At 40.3% G+C, this 20466-nt stretch overlaps 3 protein-coding genes across 4 annotated transcripts; all 3 read right to left on the bottom strand.

Moving 5' to 3' along the window:
* Window positions 1-271: 271 nt before the first annotated feature.
* Window positions 272-5436, bottom strand: ebi3 (Epstein-Barr virus induced 3). Its single transcript, XM_061697242.1, has 6 exons — window positions 4783-5436; window positions 3616-3730; window positions 3411-3495; window positions 2725-2845; window positions 1603-1766; window positions 272-649 (listed from the first exon to the last, which is right to left on the bottom strand). The coding sequence occupies exons 1-6, from the start codon at window positions 4868-4870 to the stop codon at window positions 491-493; spliced, it is 732 nt and encodes a 243-aa protein (XP_061553226.1). The 5' UTR covers window positions 4871-5436; the 3' UTR covers window positions 272-490.
* Window positions 5437-5512: 76 nt separating this feature from the next.
* Window positions 5513-10499, bottom strand: LOC133413195 (rab GTPase-activating protein 1-like). Its single transcript, XM_061697240.1, has 8 exons — window positions 10208-10499; window positions 9298-9387; window positions 9105-9215; window positions 8746-8850; window positions 8367-8450; window positions 8224-8295; window positions 7401-7685; window positions 5513-6288 (listed from the first exon to the last, which is right to left on the bottom strand). The coding sequence occupies exons 1-8, from the start codon at window positions 10316-10318 to the stop codon at window positions 6097-6099; spliced, it is 1050 nt and encodes a 349-aa protein (XP_061553224.1). The 5' UTR covers window positions 10319-10499; the 3' UTR covers window positions 5513-6096.
* Window positions 10500-11599: 1100 nt separating this feature from the next.
* LOC133412894 (protein FAM163A-like) lies at window positions 11600-19595 on the bottom strand. 2 transcript variants are annotated; one of them, XM_061696639.1, is made up of 4 exons: window positions 19502-19595; window positions 18878-19212; window positions 13651-13765; window positions 11600-13430 (listed from the first exon to the last, which is right to left on the bottom strand). In XM_061696639.1, the coding sequence occupies exons 3-4, from the start codon at window positions 13741-13743 to the stop codon at window positions 13107-13109; spliced, it is 417 nt and encodes a 138-aa protein (XP_061552623.1). In that variant the 5' UTR covers window positions 13744-13765; window positions 18878-19212; window positions 19502-19595; the 3' UTR covers window positions 11600-13106. The 2 variants fall into 2 exon arrangements, with proteins under 2 accessions (XP_061552623.1, XP_061552624.1); XM_061696640.1 differs by lacking the exons at window positions 18878-19212; window positions 19502-19595 and having other exon boundaries at window positions 13651-14031.
* Window positions 19596-20466: the final 871 nt, after the last annotated feature.

Genomic DNA, 20466 nt, shown 5'->3' with positions numbered 1-20466 from the left:
CGGGGTTCTCATTCTTTTTCCACGATGCATGGCGAACGTTTACATTGAATATCAAATAAAAATGTAATTATTATTACTTTTGAAAAAAAAAAAGCTGTTTATTGTTGTGATTTAGAGAAAAATCAGAGCACGTTTTATGACCAATTTATGCAGAAATCCAGTTCATTCCAAAGTTTAATTTATTTATGTCATTACCATATGTTTTTAAAAAGTACAATATTGTGAAGTGCTATTTTTCCTCATTGAAATACATAAAACATTTTTGGTTGTTTTATTTTTTTTATTTTTGTGTGTGGGGGGGCTGGAACAGATGAATGGCATTCCCCTTCACTTCCAAGGGGAAAAGATGATTTGAGATATGAGTGTTTTAAATTACTAACATGATAAATAAATAAATGAAACTCAGGGTACTCAATATATCTCAGGGCACCACCTGTTTTGCAATAAATAGCAAAATTAATCAACAGAATCTTGACCACGACCCGTTGACTCATGACATTTTGTTTGTGGGTAAAGTGATGGTGACGGGCGAGCTCCAGAGACTACACTGGCCCAGACCCAGCAGGTCCTTCGCGCACACCTGAAACGCGTACTTCCTTCCTGGGCTCAGACCCTTCAGCTCCACGCTGGTGCTCTCCAACGGTCCCAGCTGCAGGAACAACGAGACCGCAATCAGCGAGGGAACAGCCAGGAACCGTGACACTTTATTTTTGTGCTTGCGGTGGTTGCCATGTCTCACACTGGAAGATGTTTCTTATAATTTAACCCTCTCGTGGGAAAATATTAGAAAGAAAATATGAGACACAGCTCTCAGGATGCTATCATTGCTAATGATGTTTTAAAAACAATATTAATTTCATTAACGATGAGAATTTTAAAATGCTGTTGCTGGGGATTTTTAAAAAATGGTTGCTCTTAAATTTGTTAGTTTTCTATGTTATTATTATATTTTTATTTTATAATTGTATATATATATATTTTCTTTTTATTATATATTTTATTACATATTTCTGCAACATTTGTATTTCAACAACTGTCAAAACGTTTACTCTATTTTACTTGCTATTTTTCTATTTGTACAATTACGTATTATTCATTCATTTATGTATTTATTTATTATCAATTCATGTATTATTATTAAAATTATTATTTTAGTTTAGTTTATATTTTTTTCATATTTTCTGTTATTCAGTGAAAGTACAGAACACAAATGTAATAAGAATAGAATAATACACCATAGCATAAAGAAATACATTAAAAAAATATATTATAATTGTTTACCTAAAATATGTTAGGCAAGCATAATTATCTTATTTCAATGTGTTTTCTAAATATTGTATTCTTCTTTTAGTTTCATATTACTTATAATATAATTATAATGGTTTTATTCATCAATGTGAATCAGTGTACTGCAACAGCTGCAGCTTTCTTCTGATTGGCTGGGAGAAATCCTGTGGTTCTCGTCTCTCATAAGCAACCCAAAAAAGCAGGCATCAACTACAAAGATGTTACAATGATTGACACAATGATGATAATGATCAGTACTATATAAAATAATAATAATAATAATAATAATAATAATAATGTGGACTTTGAACGTACACTGACAGACTTGGCTTGACCCTTGTGGTCCCAGTTGTACAGGATCTGGTACTTGAGGGGCGCCACGTCCAGGTGAGTCCACGTCGGCGGGGGCGACCACTCCATCAACACGTTCCTGGCACGGCGGGGGGACACCTTGACGTCCACCGGGGGGTCGGGTTTCACTGCAAAAAGAAAAGGAAAAGAAAAAAAGGACACAATGAACAGTTATGAAATATCGCTAAAGAAATATCACCGTTTGTTTTATTGATTGGGTATAATTTAGTTTATAATGTGTTTTTATTGAGAGCTACGGAAAAAAAAGTAATTTTGTTTGTGCATCCTGATTTCATGCATTTATTTCATGGACATTTTGTGTCTGGTGTGCACAGCTTGGCCAGCAGGGTGCAGTATAACACATACTACATGTAGACATACATGTAGCAATCCGATTCAGAATCAGAATAGATCAGAATTTTGACACATTGTGTATTATTTCCTAATTTGCATTCTGCATCAAGGGGTCCCACACAGGGTCCCATTCAAGCTAGCACCGCCACAGGCTACAGCTGCATGCGTTCCAAGAAATTGTACCGATGTTTTCTCAGCAGTCTATTCCCTTCATTTCGTAGCCTTTCTCTTGGCTTCACTTCACGGATGTTAATTTTTATTATTTATTTTTTTTGCTCAATCAGATTTCAGCTTCTATGTGTTGCCATGTCAATCTAATCTGCCCGCGGCCTTCGAAATCGGGAATCCTCGCTCATGCAACTTCAACTAGATCATCCATAGTTGCTTTGACCAATCAGATTTCAAATTCCCCGCAGGTTCAGAGCGCTTGGCCTCAATGACATCAGCATTTGTCTGTCCCCCGATTGGTCGGTCGGAGAAAAACTTGTCGCCGCCCACTTGGACTAACAAAACACATCTGCAGCGTTCTGAACACATTCATACGTTTATTAATCAGCATCTCTGCGGATTAGGATGTATTTCATTTACATTTGTTTGTGTTTTTGTCCAGTTATTCAACAATATAGATTATGAACTGCCCCGGATGAAGTCCCCAAAGAAGGCCCAGGGACCAAAACCACGGCCCACCACTCTTAAAAATCCCCAATGTCACTTTATAACGTTAGCACGTACCGATGTCCTCCAGCATGAAGCTGCTGAGGTGAGAGCTGCTGCTTCCCGTAGACGACAAGGTGGTCACGTTGAGGATGTAATCGGTCAGCAGCTTCAAGTCGGGCAGGTGGCAGTGCCAAAGCTGTCAAAAAAAAAGAAAAAGAAAAAATACAAATACAAAGAAAAAATACATTCTTACAATGTGTGGTTTATTTGACATCTCTTGTTTCTTTTTTTAATTTCTTTCAAAATACAGCTATGAAATAGTTATTTGGAAAAAAAACCTGTTCCATTTATAGCACATTTTCTGTGCTGAATGTGTCATTGAAGGATTTTAAACATAATAAAATGTAAACTTTTTTTTGCAAGTATTTAATGCTCTTCTTTTTTTCAGTCTTTTAAAAAATATATTTTAGAATTGTACTTGCATACTAAACCTTCAAATTATTCAAATTTCCTGATTTAAGTTAGTAGAGTACTGTAGCACTGTAAAGATTATGATGAAGTATGCGTACATGTCCGCATACAATTTTACATTCTTCAAAGTCTGAAGTTCATATTTACATACTCACATGTTTTATAATAATAAGAAGAATATTGTTATTATTATTATGCAGCATTTCCCCCTATCTTATGACGCACGTGCGGTTGGCAGTTTTTGGGGAATTTTGATTGATAGATTGATGAAAGTGAATTAAAGTTGGTACCCGCACTGATGATGATGATGATGAGGATGAGGATGAGGACGAGGTGAGATGACACCTCTTGCTGATTGACAGCTGGCGTCTCTCACTGATATGCACACACACAAAAATAACAACAACACACTTTTACACAGGAATACTTTCTGTACGTGCAAACTTTTTTTTTTTTTTTAAATTTGGAGTTGTTATTGTTCGGACATGATTGTACCTGTAGGAAGCGATGTAGCGCAGAGGTTGGGAGTGTTGGGGTTCGAGCCAGGAGCAGAAGGTGACGTTGGGATAATTTGCACACCAGCAATGCACGTTGGGATTGACCGGAGGCTCTAACGGAAGAAAAATTCTATTTCATATGTTTGGAGGCAAAGAATGGATCTTTTATATAACGATCTTGATTTTTCTGGCAAGTGGTCGGCACATGTGACTCACAATTCGGAGGTCCGACGGTCGGCGGATCGAATTCATCGAAAGCTATTTTTCAGGTTAGAAAATGATTTGCCAACTCAAAAAAAAATACAAAATACTGTGCACCATAACAATTGTTTGACTGTAACTTATTTTTGTAATTTTTTTCAAATTAAAGAACAATGCAAAAATCTAACTTATTATTCCAATAATATTTTTAATTGGCGTTTGTTGAAACAAACTAACAAAAACAATTCTGTTTTCCGGTTAATGTTTTAAATTTTATATATTTATTTTTTGCTGTGCTTTGTTCATAAAAAATACATCATTTCCTTTTCCCCCCCTGAAAATAATTAATAATTAAATAATTTCGAGTTTAAAACAACAAAAATTTAGTTTTTTGGTTTTGCCAAATCTTTTTTTGCACTTAAAACAACAACATGCTCTCTCTTTCCGATAAATGTTTTTGTTCGGAAAACAAAAAAAAAAATACTTTTTTTTCTGTTAGAAAAAAAGAATACATGAGAATTCTTTGTTAGTTTTTTTTTTTTTTTTTTTTTTGCTCAAACAAAAACAAATATTGATCTTATCCTTTTCTGTTAAAGCAAATAAAATGTGTTTATTTTGGTTTGAAAAAGAGTATTCATTTTTTCAACAATAACTTTTTTGGGGAAATTTTTTTTTTCTGTTTGAGACACTTTTTGTGTTTGTTTTTGTTAATAAATCAAGATAAATTACTTTTCTTTCATTTCCCCCCCCCCCACAAAAGTGGCATCACTGAAGTGATTTTAATATTTTTTGGGCAGCATTTTATTATACTTTTCCATTTCATTGTCATAAGATACACACAGAAAACTATTTCCACTATATCCAGTCACTTGGGTTTAGTCCATTTCAAAGCCCAATATTGCGTTTAAATGACATTTGTGATGAATTAAAGCGCCGGAAGAAAGGAAGTAGACGTGCTACTCACCGGCTGATGTCCCGGCATCCGACATCAGGTCAGCGGTTTCGCTCGCCACGAACAACGCGAGGAGAATCCAGTAACGCGCATTCGTCATGGTGGTGGAAATACTCGCCGACTCGGATAAAAAGATGCGTCCAAGCCGCCGTTCGAGGGTTTTATCAAGCGGCGGTGAAAGCGAAAGAGGAACCGAAGACGTCTCACAGGAAAACCCTGGTCGAGAAACAACCGCCACTTTTCTGACGTCTTCGGGAAAGTTTGAAGAGTCACATGTGATTAAAACAAAATAATAATTATAATCACATACAGTACGTTCATCTCATAGAAAAAGTCATTATATACATTAACCACACGCTCAAGCACAGCGCACATTCGGATCAGGACGCATTTGTCGGATTTCCGATTTTTCCCAATTCACCACAAAATTATGTATCATCGTTTTCCAATAAGATTTCTCTTCTGTTTAGAAAATGTACAAAAATAATTTCCCAAAACGTGCAGATTTTTGTTGTTTAAAAATCAACAAAATGTTTTGGATTTGTTTTATCTCAATTGTCTCTTTTTTGAGATTTTTGAAAACAAAAGTTTTGTTTTTCGTTCTTTTTCCAATAAGTGGATTTTGTAAAAACCTTTTGTTGTAAAAACAACAAAAAATGCTTTTGTTTGTTTTTCCCGAAATACAATCTTTTTTTGTCGCAAGGTTATCAGTGACAAAAAGGCAAAGAAAGAAAATCACAGAGACGATACTATCATTTATTGTTTGTTCTTTCTTTAGAAAAACAAAATTTTTTTTTGTGCTTTTCACAATTGTTTTTTTCCCTCAAAAATCTCCCCAAAAATGATTTGTTTCCTGATTTTGTCTGAAAATGTATACATTTTCTTCCCAAGATTTCCTGTTTTTTGTTTCAAAAATTACTTACCCGTTAAGATTTTTTTGTTAGGTTTTTTGGTGCTAAAAACCAATGAACGCAAACGATTGTTCAAAACAAGCCCAAGTTTTTTTTTTTTTTTTAGCTCAACAAAGTTTTAGTTTTTGTTGTTTTTGACTTTTCCTAGCTTTTTATGTGAAAAAAAAGTTCATTCATTTTACCGGAAACAACAAAAACTATTTAGTTTTACTATTACCATTTAAGTGTATAACTTCTTTTTGACACATGACACAAAAATATGAAAATAAAATTCAAAATCCAACGAAGGAAAAAGCTCCCGTTCAAGTTCCGGGGGTCAGCCTTAATCGCAGAAGCTTCGCCTTCTCCAGAGCGCCCTCTAGTGTCCAGAGTGAGCCATAATTGCGCCGCAGTCGCCGGCGAGCGTGAGCGTGCGTCACACATTTTCTCGGTTGTCTTTGTGCGGCCACGACAGCTTCCATCCCGACAGGGAGGCTCCGTGCGGGCCGCGGCCCCAAGTCGGGCCTCCGTCGGTGGACGTGCGCAGTGAGGTGAAGGCCTTGCTGATCCAGTTGTTCTTGGCGTCCTGGAGGTCGTTGGCCAGGATGCCCCTCTCGTGCTCCAGCTCCTGCGACAACGCAACATGATGTGAATGACGGTAGACCGCCGGAACGTAACATATATTCCATTGTGACTCACATAAAAACAAGCTCCTTGTACGACTTTGTTTTTGTTGTCCACATTTTTTTTTTACTTCATTCTCATATGATTCAGGTTTTGCTGTCTTAAAATGACATTATTGTCGTAAATTTCCAAATTTTGTTGTAACAATATGACATTTTCCTCCTCACATTATAATGTGTCCCAACATTGACGTTTATTTCTTGTAACATGACAACCTTTTTAAAATTATTTGTCCTCTGTGATTGAGGAATAGTGATTTACACTATTCCTCACACTCACAGTCCTGCAATGTAGTCAGCAAAATGCATTATGGGTACCCAGAATTCATTACGGTAATGTTTTAAACTACACTCCTGTGGTTATAGAAAATAGCGCTAAACGTTGCTCTTTACTTTCACTTTACTTTCATTTGGTCCTGTCGATATTGTTATGCGGGTGTGCAAAAGCTATTTGTCAGGCAAAGGTTAGTATTTGTGAACTTATTTCTTAAAACTCTGACTGTGGTTTGTGTTTCACTTTCCGGACATGTCATAAAAACTTTGGTGACTTGCCAAGTGTATGAGTCGTAAGGTTTCTCTCTCTGCTAAGAGCACGACGCCAGTTGACTTTGTGTGACTCATTGCTGCCGCATTTAACTTATTTGACCTTTAGAGCGGACTAAAATGTCAAGTTTGTCGTAACATTCTGGATTTGTCTCGTAATATTTACATTTTGTTATAACTTCAGATTTGTCTCGCAACATTTTGAGTTTTTCGTACGATTCAGAATTTTTCTTGGAATATCGTGAATTTTTCTCATAACGTTTCAGGTTTGCTGTAACATTCCAAATTTGTTGGAACATTTACATTTTTTTTCTTGTAAAATTTCAAGTTAGTCGTACAATTCCGAATTTGTCTCACGACATTGTTTGTTTTCCTTTTTCTTGAATTTTTTTTTTTTTTTTTAAAAGGACTATATTGTCAATTTATACTTGCTTTTTTGTCGTAGTATTACAATTAGATTTACTATTAATTTGCAGATTTTTTTTTTTACAGACAATACAGCATCATAGCGCACCTGGATTTTGCAGTTGGCCTCCACCACCTGTAGTTTAGTCTGGGCCAGCTCTTTCTCCAGTTGCCTGATCTGAGTCTTGACGGAAGCCTTCTCCTGGTTCTCCCGCCTCAGTTGCGCCTCGGTGGGGCCCAAGCGCTGCTGTTCCCATTCCGGCACCACCCCTACGCTGCCATTACGTGGCGGCGGAAGCGAAGGCGCCGCGTGAGACGTGCGAGCTGATGATTCTCCGTCGTCTTCGGATTGCGCTACGTGATGACAACAACGCGGGCAGGCCTTCACGACGCTCTGGAACGGACAAAACGTCAAAAGTCGGAGAAGTAAAACAAAGAAGTCAGAATTACGAGAATATAGTCAAACTGTGACTGTAAGTGTTGTTGTCGTAATAGTATGGATTTTTTTCTCGTAAAACTATGACTTTATTATCATGATAAAAAAGACATTTCTTGAAAAATAGCGACTTCATTTTCATAACATTTCTCCTTACAGTACAACTTTATTTTTGTCACATTGAGCCTTTTTTTTCATAACTGTCTGACACTATTATCAAATATTTACGACTCTATTGTTGTACCATGACAACGGCTCCCTTTAACATTACAAGCTTATTGTCAAAACAGTCCGGCCTTTTTGTTATATTCGTTGATATTTTTATCTCGTAGCATGACATATTTTATTCCTCGCATCATAAGAAGTTATTTCTTGTAAGATTCGGACATTGTTGTAACATTCTGACTTCTCACTGAAAATATGACATTGCAGTGAGTTTTTTCTCACGATTTTTTTCCTTCACGCTAGCTTTGTCCGGTAAATGCTGAAGTTTTACCTTGAGCGAGCGGACCTCCTCCACGTGCGCGTCCTGCTGCCTCTCCAGACGAGTCGTCAGCTGAGAGCAGATCTGAACGGACGGCGAGAACCTCAACGTCACGTGACCAATGACATCATCAACACGCGCCTCCTGCACCGCACCTGTTTGTAGTCCGCGATGATGCCTGACGACCGCTTGAGCTCCTGCTCGGCCCTCTCCAGCTCCCGCCGTAACACTTCCTTCAACTTTTAATAGAAAATTATGTTAGCCGTAGCTGTTGTCGATAGCATGCCCGTATATGGCAGGGTGTGCAAAGTCCCCAAAGTAGCCTAATGTACATTTTTTTTTTTTATTGACCCGCTGCATATTCTATCGTACACGGCCGGCATCAAATCCTATGATGGTGAAAGACAGTACACTATTATTACATTACACAAGTTACATGATATGAGGCATTTTTACATTTAAAAAAAAAATAAGAAGCACATCACTATGCGGCCCCTAAAGTTGGGCCATCCCCGATATAAGGCGTGCACCCACCATGGCCGCCTCCTCCTCCTTCCCTCGCTTCTCCTCCTCGGTGGCCTGCAGTTGACGTCGGGTCAGCAAAAGGTCGCCGGTGAGCACCTCCACGCTGTCCTCCGCCTGGCAACACCACCACGACGTCGGGCACGTTTTAGCACCCTTTTACTACTCTTTGTCAAAAAATGTACACCCACTAACAAACGCCTATAAGATCGAAATGCAACAATAATTCAAAATGCGACGCCGGAGTATAAAAGACACGTAAGAGTGAAAGACACAACAATTCTATTAAAAAAAAAAAAAAAAAGTCATGCTACAAACATATAAGCTAGCCAAAACGATCGGCAACTAAAGAACCTAAAACGAGATCCTACTTTATCCAGGGCGTTCCTGAGGGCCACTTTGCTGGTGATGAGCCTGTGGGCCAGGTTGTCGTTCTCCTGCTCCAGACGGAGGCTGGCCTGCTGAAGACGGCGGTTCTCAATCTGCGCGGGGGGGTCAGTTAGAGTTGGCACGGAAACACCGACGTGGGGACATACAAGCGGAGATATTTTGTGGCTTACCCACCTGGCATTTGTTGAGGGGGTCTTCCTCCTCCTGGTCGTCCATCAGTTGAAGGCGGCTTTCTCTCAGTTTGGCTTTCTTCGTCGGGACCTCCTGAGGGAGCAACAGTCGACAATTTTGAGGGCACGCCTCCCCTTTGACATCCAGACAGAGTTGATGCGCCTCCCCCCCCCCAAACAAAAAAACAATGTTGGTGCACCCTCTCCCCTCGGTCTCACAATCCAAAAAGGGAAAAAAAAACAGCGACAAAATGTAGGCGGACAATATGACAGTACTCATCGTCACATGTTCTTTATCCTCTACATAGAATGACTAATATTAGTGCCGTACTGATGATCTCAGAGGAGTCGAGTTGTCTCAATGAACAGTAAATCTGTGTCCTATACTGCCCCCAGGTGGCCGAGGCGGGTACGCAAGAAATCGCAACTGATGCAGTGTGACAAAAACGGTTTAATTCTTTTTAATTGTATTTAATTATGTGCATGTTTTTATGAAGTCTAATATTATGGAGTGCTATTTTTCCTCATTAAAATACACATTAGAATAATTTTTGTTGGTCTTTGGGGAAGGTCGGCGAACGGGTAAAGATGATTTGAGTGTGAACGTTGAAAAACAAACACTTCTTAAAGTGTTGACCTCTGAAGTTAAATAGAACCGAACTGTTCGGAGATCGTTGTTCTTCACGACAAAAGTATGTGTTTTTTTTTCTTCCTCCTAACCTTCTTGTCCAGCCTGTTTAATTGAATTATTACAATATGTGGCGTCGGACCAGTAAAACAAAAAAATAATAATAATCGAGCCGCAAATGGTCCTTGGTGCGGACTTTGGACAACCCGGCTTTAAATTCTATATGATACACCAAATTCCATATGACTCTATGATGCATGCAGGACAGGGAATTCCTGTGTCTTACCGGGAAGTGGGGTCCCGTTTCAGCCACTAGGCAGGCCAGGATCTCCTCCTCGCTCATTTGCTCCACCATCTGAGCGTCGCAGGACAAGGTGACCGACACCTCCTGCATCATTTTGACCTCAAACAACAACCCCCCCCCCCCCCCCCCCCGCCCACACACACACACACACACACACACACACAAAACAAACAAACAAATAAATAAAGTGAAGGAACTAGGATGAAACCCCCAGGGCAAAATCCAAATCCAGAAAGTGAAGCAAATACTGCGAGGAGCGCTGCTCGGGATTCGGATGAAGTGGCCAGGTGCTAACAGGTTCCACCGGGTTTATAAATGACACGTGGGAATGTGACAAGCGACAAGGACACACCCCCACCCCCACCCCCACCCCCCTTTGTCCTCTTGTTCTTCGTCTTCTCTTCGCTCATTTCCTTCTGGCACAGAATCCGACAGAACCTGCAGGACGCCTCGGCCAGGAAAACCTTCGCACAATAACATCAGCATGAAGATGATGAGGACGACAGTAATCGGCCTCAGGCCGTCGAGGGGACTTCAATATGATAATCACGTCCCGGCCCGGCAAACGGGTCGAGCAGGTAAAGCGAAAGAAAATACCAAAACATTAATTGGGAACACGCCCTTTTGAAATGTTTTCATTTTTACGGAATGTTTTGTTAGAGCACATTCGCGTTCTCTTTTGGTTGCATTTTTATTTCAAATTCAGAAATACAATTGAGCGGTTTGACTTGATCAAAAAATACTGTCACTAATTAAAGGCGAGAATATTTTTTTCTTCTTCTGAGAGACAATTATGACCTGTTGATGGATAACTACTGCCAATAATTCAAATACAGTGGAACCCCGATTTATCGGACCCCGATTAAACAGACTTCGGATTTAGCAGACAGAAAATAGTGTCCAGTCGGAAGCCAAACGCACCCCTTTCATGCACCAGTGAAGTAAGTTTGGATAAACATTAAAACTTTTCAAATAGTTTCAAGCTTTTTTATATTTATTTACAGTAATTGTGTACGGCACTGGGTATTTTTAGGCCAAAAATAAGTACAAAACCATCATTTTGTACTGTACTTGTGTTTTAGGGCCATAACAAAATTGCTTCAATTTAACGGACAATCTGATTTAATGGACAAGCCCTCCCCCCTATCAGACCGTTAAATCGAGGTCAGTTCAATTGATTGATTTTCAAAAGGAAATTCAGTGCCGATATTGATCAAATTATATGAAAATGACCCATTTAAACTCACCAGCCACAACGTCAGGTACAGCCCCGTCATCTAATGACAACTAATTAAACAATACGAGCAGAACAATAAACAGTCATCATTTTTTAAATCGGCATTTAATGACATTTGCAATGGCAGGACTGTTGCTGTTACTCTTGTATCGGACGTCATTCAAGGGTGCCGGTGTGCCTAATAACGCGTCCGCTATCTTTTAAAGTCCCAGGCCGACCGTCTCTCACTAAAACGCACGGAATTGGACACGGCAACAGTCACACGTCAAAAATATAGATATATAGCTGTAGATCCAGGCATGTACGGTACTCGTGGCGTAACACTACACTCTCTATACTGTCTAATGTGTATACAGTATACAGTAAAATATCATCAAAAACAGTATGACATCATTGTGTCTGTAAACAGGAAGTAGTCCAAAACACAAACGTGCACGGCACGGAAGCGTCACAGCGTGCGCTTCTTCCTCTTCTTCCTCTTCTTCTCCTTCTTTTTGTTTTTTTAAGGGGAGAAAAAGTCCCTTTTGTGGTTTTCTCCTTCTTTTATTCTCAGAAAAAAAGTCAGGCCTCATGTTCAGTTTCGCGTGTGTGCGTGCACGCGTTCGTTGTGAACTTTTTTAACTATGAAACACGGTATTGAAATACAAATTAGGCCAATAGTAATAATCATGTGCAAAGTAATAATACACAATACGTTGTAGGCTAGAGGGCAGTTTCTTATTGTACTTTATTTTCTGTTATTCATTTGTATTACGACCCCTCCCCATTTAAACAATGGTTTAAAATTGCTTTAGTTTAGTTTGTATAATAGTTTTAATAATACAATAACCCTTCAAAAGCTTCAATAGAAAATTGAAATATGCCAAACGTTTTTTAGCCGCAAAATAATCCTATTAAAGAAAGGTATTAAACTAGCTGTAATTTTTTTTCAGAATTAAACTATGGAACACAGCATTTAAATGTGATTTATTGTTGTACTACTACTACTACTACTACTAATAATAATAATGAATAGTTTTGACTAAGTTAAAGCCCTCTAAAAGTGAATTTAGTTTCCATAACAACAATTAAATGGTATGAAGTAAAGCAAAATGTGTTTTTTTTTTTTTTTTTTCCCACTTTCTTGGGAGATTATGTGAATTGTTTTGAATATGGTAAAGCCTTCAAAAAGGCAATTTAGATGTTGGAATAAGAATAAAAAAGAAGTAGTAAGAAATAAAGCAATTTGAATAGGGTGCTTAAAAATGTATGGGGGGGGGAGGGGGGTCACGTTCTTGGGAGCACTATACGTTGTTAATAGATTTGAATATGTTAAAGCCTTCAAAATGCAATTTAAATGTCGGAATATAGAATGAAAAACAAAACAAGAAATAAAGCAATTTGAGAAGTGTGCTAAAAAATTGTTTTGTTTTGTTTGTTTTTCACTTTCTAGCGCTAAATGATGATACGAGCTTTGAATATGTTGCAGGCTTCAAAAAGGCAATTTAGATGTTAGAATAAGAATAAGTTTGATTGGAGTCCTAAAAACAGTTTGGTGCTAGCGGGATCTTGACAGTGTTTCAGTCCAGGATGCGTCCCCAAAGAATCCAAACCCACGTCCGTATGCAGTATGTTCATGTGGGCTGGGTTTGAGAAGTTCAAAGGTCACACCTGAGTGCTGTAGGGCCTGGGCGGCGGGGCCGGGGACACGTATCCCAAAGGTAGCGGCTTCTCGTAGTACGTGCGGAAGCCCAGACGCTCGCCCCCGTTGAGCATTTGGGGCTCGGCGCGGCGGGCGTACGGCGAGCAGGCGCGGCACGGGGCGGCGACGGCGCCCAGCTGGTCCAAAGAAACGGGCGCGACGGCGGCGCCGTCGTTGGCCAACGCGTCGCACGTGTCGCACGGGAAGTGGGAGAGCGGGTCGGGAAGCGTGTCCGAGAGCGGGGCGGACGGCGCCGCCTCGGAGTCATTCTTCTTACAGCAGTAGTACTGCCAGGAGCACACAGGAGGTTCAGCGAATTACTAACGAATGAACTTATTTTTTATTGATATACTTACTGCAAGTTCATTTTGGGCATTTTTCACAAAAATTACACATTTTATTTTTGTAGCCTTCTCCTCTTCATTTTAGGGCTTTTTTTCAGGGTAAAATACATGATATATATATATATATATATATATATATATATAGCTTCAGCCGAGGTTCTACCTGTAGTCGACAGTAACAGAGGACTGCAACAATGCACAGCAGTATGACTCCGGCAAGAATTCCTCCTGCTATCACGATCGTTCCCGCTGACATTCGACCAAATCTCCATCAAACCCTGTGCGCCACACAAGAACAACGACAAGTATTTACAACATAAAAATATATGTTCGGAAGGGAGCAGATGGCTAACAATGTAACTTTAAAGGGTGACACATTACGCATTTTTGTCCGCCACGCTTCTGTCAAAATACACCAAGGACAAAGAATTAAAGACATCTTTATTTCGTGTGTCACTAGAGGGAGTGGTACATGAAAATAAAAAATGGCATACAAATACTTATTTTTTTCAAAATCCAGAACATTCTCAAAGAACAGTTCGTACAATGTATTCAGTTCGTACAATGTATTTGCATTTCATCTTTCAGAACGGTTTGTTTGTACAAATGTGTTTCAAGAGGAATTAAACCCAAGCATTTTTTAAAGCAAGAATACTTTTATGTGCCAAGAATACCTTTATGTGCTTGTCAAGACGATAGGGACCGGCCCGGTCCGTGGATAGCGAAAATAAATAAATGATTGAATAAGCGGGCATAAATTGCAAATAAGTGTTGTTGGGATCGGTTCTCTCTCCCCCCCTCAAAAAGCAAAAACAAATAAAAATAAATACACAGACATATACATATATATATATGTGTGTGTGTGTGGTTGTATTTATATAGAAAAGAAAGTACATTTGCGAGTATTCTGGGGTCCACTGTACTCTTCTCAATATTGCATTTGTGGAATAAGAATTAAACAGAATAATGAATAACCAGGCGGCACGGTGGATTGAATGGTTAGCGCATCTGCCTCACAGTTCTGACGACCGGGGTTCGAATCCCGGCCCCGCCTGTGTGGAGTTTGCATGTCGCCTGGGTGGGTTTTCTCCGGGCACACTGGTTTTCTCCCACATCCCAAAAACATGCGTGGTACGTTAATTGAAGACTCTAAATTTCCCGTAAGTGTGAATGTGTGCACGAATGGTTGTTTGTCTCTATGTGCCCTGCGATTGGCCGGTGACCAATTCGGGCTGAACACCGCCTCTCGCCGGAAAATAGCTGGGATAGGCTCCAGCACGCCCGTGACCCTTGCGAGGGTAAAGCGGTGCAGACAATGGATGGATGAATAACCATCAGGATGGTGCCACGTTGGGCATAATCATTATCAGCTGCAGATCGGAAGTGACATTGGCGCGTTAGCTACTAGCAGGACGCTCCGTTGAATTGTCTCGGCTGACGCATTGCAGATAACGACGGATTTTGCAGGTGCGATACTATTGGTCCATCCTCACGTCGGCTGTTATTTTTTCGCACGATCAAACGTTTGAACGTTTTGTGTTTGATGAAGGGTGAGGCCTACCGTGTTGCTGTATTTCAATGTGGATCATTATGGTGGTATTTGGAGAGCTAAATAAGTTTGAAAGGTGGCAGTTGGTGTAAAAAGTTTGAAAACCACTGATGTAAGGAGTAGGAAACAAAAAGAAGTACCTGAGTGTAGCTCCTCCATTACATCAGTGTAATAAATTCTAAAGAGGCCAGTCCACGCTAACGTGGTTAAAAGCGATAGCGAGCCTCCTCCTCCTCCTCCTCTTCTTCTTCTTCTTCTTCTTCTTCTCCTCGTGTGGCAGGATAAGCGCTCACAAGTTGATGCAGTAATTATGAAGCCACTGTGACATATTCCGCCAACACTAAACGGACTCGAATCAAAAAAGCTGCTCTGAATAACAATCACAGCACAAGAAACAACAGCGTGTACGGCGGATATAGAAAAAAAAGAAAAGTCTACACACCCTTGTTCAAATGGCAGGTTTCTGCAATGTAGAAAAGAAAAGACACCAAGATCAATTGTTTCAAAAGGTTTTTCCCCCCCCACCATTAATGTGACCTTTAACCTGTGCAACTCAATTCCCAAAAAAATAAAAAATCTCTTCGAGAGGCCAAGTCAAAAAATAAATAAATAAACGACTTTTGACAGTCTGCCTGACCATTTTCCTCTAATTTCTTTCAATTTTAGAAGGACGTTCGTTTCTTGGTAATGTCACGGTGGTGCCATCTTTTCTTCACTTGATGATGATTGTCTTCACCCTGTTCCAAGGTATATTTAATGCCTCGGAAATTCTTTGATACAATTCTCTTGACTGATTCCTCCGATGCTGTGGAAGCTCTCTGTGCAACGCGGCTTTGTGCTGTAAGATGTGACGACAGAAATGTCACGAAAAGCCTCCTGGAACAGCTGAACTTCATTGAGGCATGTGTACATTTTTTATCTCCAATCGACATGGCGAGTTGGTTCACTAACTAGCTTGAGTTAGTCCAAACTAGATGTCTCATTGATGATGCTTATTTTGCTTCCGGTGATGAAATTCTCCAGTGTGCCGAATGTAGATGATGTCACGGTGTCGGAATTGTGGATGTGAAGAGATTTCATGCTCCTTTTTCTGCCCGACTATTTTTAGCCTGGCCCTCCACGGAGGTGTCGTCGTTTTTTTCATTTGCTTCCTCGGCAGGAAACAAACATGCACGCACACGCACGCACGCATACGACGAAACAATATGGACATAAGAACGGAATAGATATTTGATGTGGATGCTGTGAGGCACGCAGGCCTGCTTTTGTTTTTGCACGGGTACACAGTGGCGGCGTAGCGGCTTGTCTTTATCGTCTGGTTGCCAGGCAACCAGTTGAGCAGCAGAAAAGCACTTGCAGGGGTTCAGCTAAGCTAAGGGTGCCCCAAAGGCACAAAAGTCAGAAAAATATGTCATATAGATTTAATTAATAGTAAGGCTAGGTAGCTAACAAACTTGGTGTCTATTTTTTTACATACTAAGGATAAGGATAGTTAGCTAACACACTAGTCATCTAATTGTGGCCAACTAACTAACTAACTGGGTAACGTATTCTGGTAAAAATTAGCTATTCGATTGTAACTAATGTTAGTGAGTTAACAAACTTGCCATCGACTTTTAAAGCTGTGTAACCAACAAATTAGCCACCTGATTTTAAAGCTGGGTAGCTAACAAACTAGCCATCGAGTTTGAACTGAGAAAGCTATGTAGCTAGCAAATTGGTCTTCCGGTACGAACCAAGGCGAGGTGGCTAACAAAGTAGTTAGCATCGACTTTTAACCAATAAAGACATTGAACTGACAAATAAGCCATTTAGTTTTAACTAACTAAAGCTAGTAAGCTAACAAACTTCCCATCTAGTTCAACTAACTACAGTTAATAAGCTAAAACAAAACAAAACAAACCCTTGCCATTTAGCTAACAAACCAGCTAACTATTTATAAAACTTGGTAGCTACAAACTAACCATATACATTTATTTCAGATGTTTTTTTTTCTGGGTAAAATTTGTTTTTATGTGCTTGCGTTGGTTTTGTCGTATTAAAGACGTTTCTCCGCTTTGAATCAAATTCTCCACTTCGCATCTCTCTGCTTCTAAATAAAATACGATCAATTGAAAAATGTAACATTTATACCGTACATATTCTTAGTCTACGGCGAGCGAGAGGCTCTCTCCATTCTTAAATCACGATAGGAAGACGACAAGCAGGAAATCACGGCTGCCTGCTTTGCAATTTTTAATTTTAAAGCCCCGCGGGCCTCAATTATTCCCGCCGACAATATTTTTCCATCAGGGGGCCGATTTAGACAGACGACAAAGAAGAAGAAACATTGGTGAAATTGTGGCTGCAGTAAAAGTGTGGCGGATTTTAAAAAGTAGCTGAAAATGAGGGCAGCTCTCCGGATGAGCGGTCAGCACACCTGCCTCGCAGCTCTGATGCTCCGGGTTCGAATTTCAGGCTTTGCCGTGTGGACTTTGCATGTTGTTACCGTGTTTGCGTGGGTTTTCTTCGGCTCAATATTCTTTTAATGGTAAATTAATAATTCATTCTACTTAAGTTGTAACATGCAGATTTCAATGATGATTTAATACAATCACTTTTTAAAAATCTATGTCAAAATATATTTGTATTCGTATTTTAAATCTGATTAATTAGAGTAAAAGAAAAAGAAAAAAAGAAGTTAAAATATGTATATACAATAGTTGGTTTTAATAATGAATTAACCCATGTATATAAATGTATATGTAAAATTGGGTATTTTTTAAAAGAAAGTAATTCATCTGGTATATGCACAACCTATTTCCGCATTCAGCAAAACTGGTCTGAGCGTTTCATCCCGGTTCGGGTGCGCGGCGAAGGGCGTCGTGTCACTTCAAATGTATACAACGCCTATTTCAAACCACAGAGCCACCAAAGATTACAATATTCAATGTTTAGGCTTTGTTAGCGTTATATCATATTTGTATAAATAAATGATACACATGCCACCTTGCATTTTTCTCTGATGACACCAGCCGTAAAAAAAGAAAACATTTGAGCAAGTTCGGTTTCAAACAATCATGTCAGCAAACTGTAGGCAGGCTGGTTAGCGTAGCATACACCGGAAGTCAGCTAGCCCGTTTTCCAGGTTTGGTCACGTGACATTCCGCATAGAGCAGATTCTTATTGTATTGCTTATATTCAATTTAATGACAATCAATTAGCAATTATTTAATAAGGAAAACGTGCATTTAAAATGGTCAATTTGTCCATTGTTTAATTCAATGTACCAATTATTGAATGAAACGAATGAATACAAAAAAACTAGCAAAAAGGATTTTAATTAACTAATTATAGTGGGAAAACAGCTAAATAATGCAAACAAATACACAGGAGTCTTGAGAATGTAAACACTCAGTGTACCAGATTAAAGAACAGAGCGTAATTAACGCCTTAGCCCTTCCATGTGCCTGGTACTCTCTGCACTTGAGTAAAAATAATTTTAAAAAAAAACAAACAAAAAAAAAAACTCCCCTGGCAACTATATGAGAAAACAAACTTATTTTAGAATCGTATTTTGTTCAATTTGTAAATTTTTCAAATGTATGTACTTTAAACACTTTTATCATAATCTACTTACCGACATTATTTGTAATCATACATTTCCTCAACTGAAAAAAAATACAAATAAAAATCTAGATTCTAGTTTTACTTTGAAATAAAAATGAAATACGGCGCACATTAGAGAGATGCAAACGTAAAGATGGCTGGATGGTGAAATGTGCGCATTGAAATGAAGTTGTGCGCAGATGTGACATCATCATTATTCCGCAGCGCAACCGGATGCGCAAACACTTCTTACCTTTTCACGCAAAATCTATGCAACCTGTTTCTTCGCGCAAAGCCTCGCCTCACACGAACCGGAACCATCACGTCACCGTCCGCCCGCACGACATCATCTCCCTCCCCGCTGCTTCAGTGACAAGAGTCGGCGAGGGCCTGTGGAAAACCTCGGGGTGTCCTCCTCCGTGACCTGCGGGAGACGAGGCGGCGGCGGGCCGGCTGAGAGTCGCTCCTTCTCGGCATGGCTGCGCCTCGCGCCCCGCTCCCTGGTGGTGGGGCTGGTATTACTGGTGGACGCTTGGTCATTGACTCCCGGCGGTCCCGGCGGGGCGGGGCGGGGCGAGCAAGAAACAGCTGGAATACAAGGGAGAAGCTCAGCAGGAGGGGGGTTTCTTTAAAGCAGTCAGCAGCTCCGTGGTCAACATTTAAATCATTCAAATCGCTGATAACACAAAAGATTAAGACAAACGACAAAACATGGAGAGATCACCAAATTTGATAAGCGTGATCTGCTGGTTCTGAATTAATGATAACATGAATGTAGTTTAATAAACATGAAATATGTAAAGTTAATATTTCATATAAACAAAAGTTAAATCTATTTTTGGGGTTCAAACAGAAAACAAACAACAAAAATACGCACATTTTCTTCGTGGGGGCAGCAGTTGAAGCAGGGAAGACCTGACTTCCCTCTCACCAGCCCTTCCAGGGGGATCCCGAGGTATTCCCAGGTCAGCTTGAAGACGTAGTCTCTCTAGCGTGTTCTGGGTCGTCCCCGGGCGTCCTCCCGGTGGGACGTGCCCGGACACCTCGCCAGGGAGGCGTCTGGGGAGAATCCTAACCAGCCGCCCGATCCACCGTGTCTGGCTCCTCTTGATGCAGAGGAGTCGGACTCTGAGCCCCTCCCGGATGACCGAGCTTCTCCCCCTATTTTTTTGGCCGACAAGTGAAATTGAAATGAGCCTGACCTGATCAGATCTCAGAAAAAATGAGTACAAATCCAAAATGTGTGTGTGTCTTGCTGCATGCTCAGGTTTTGTAAGTCTGCTGCTTTAATTGCTGGATGCACAACAGCAACGATCCCACAAAGTCACAAATCATAAACACATCCTGCAGCCGTTAATTCTTACCGGTACTCCGGTTGGGCCACTCGGCCAGCTGGTATGTGCGCTGCAGCCCCTTGGCGTGCGCGTGGCCAATCGGCTTTTCGACGTTGTACCGGCTATCCTAAAGTCGTCTTGTATTTGTTGAATAGTCATCTGTAATTATGTTTTGTTAAAATATGGCTTAGCGGCACGGTGGCCGACTGGTCAGAGCGTCAGCCTCACAGTTCTGAGGACCCGGGTTCAATCCCCGGTCCCGCCTGTGTGGAGTTTGCATGTTCCACCCGTGCCTGTGTGGGTTTTCTCCGGTTTCCTCCCACATCCCAAAGAACATGCATTAATTGGAGACTCTAAATTGCCCGTAGGCATGACTGTGACTGCGAATGGTTGTTTGTTTCTATGTGCCCTGCGATTGGCTGGCAACCAGTTCAGGGTGTACCCCGCCTCCTGCCCGATGACAGCTGGGATAGGCTCCAGCACGCCCGCGACCCTACTGACGAGAAGC

This window comes from Phycodurus eques, chromosome 14, assembly GCF_024500275.1.
Source record: "Phycodurus eques isolate BA_2022a chromosome 14, UOR_Pequ_1.1, whole genome shotgun sequence".
Classification (NCBI taxonomy): domain Eukaryota; kingdom Metazoa; phylum Chordata; class Actinopteri; order Syngnathiformes; family Syngnathidae; genus Phycodurus; species Phycodurus eques.
The sequence above is the reverse complement of the archived record's forward strand: the minus strand, read 5'-3'. Positions and strand labels throughout refer to the sequence as shown.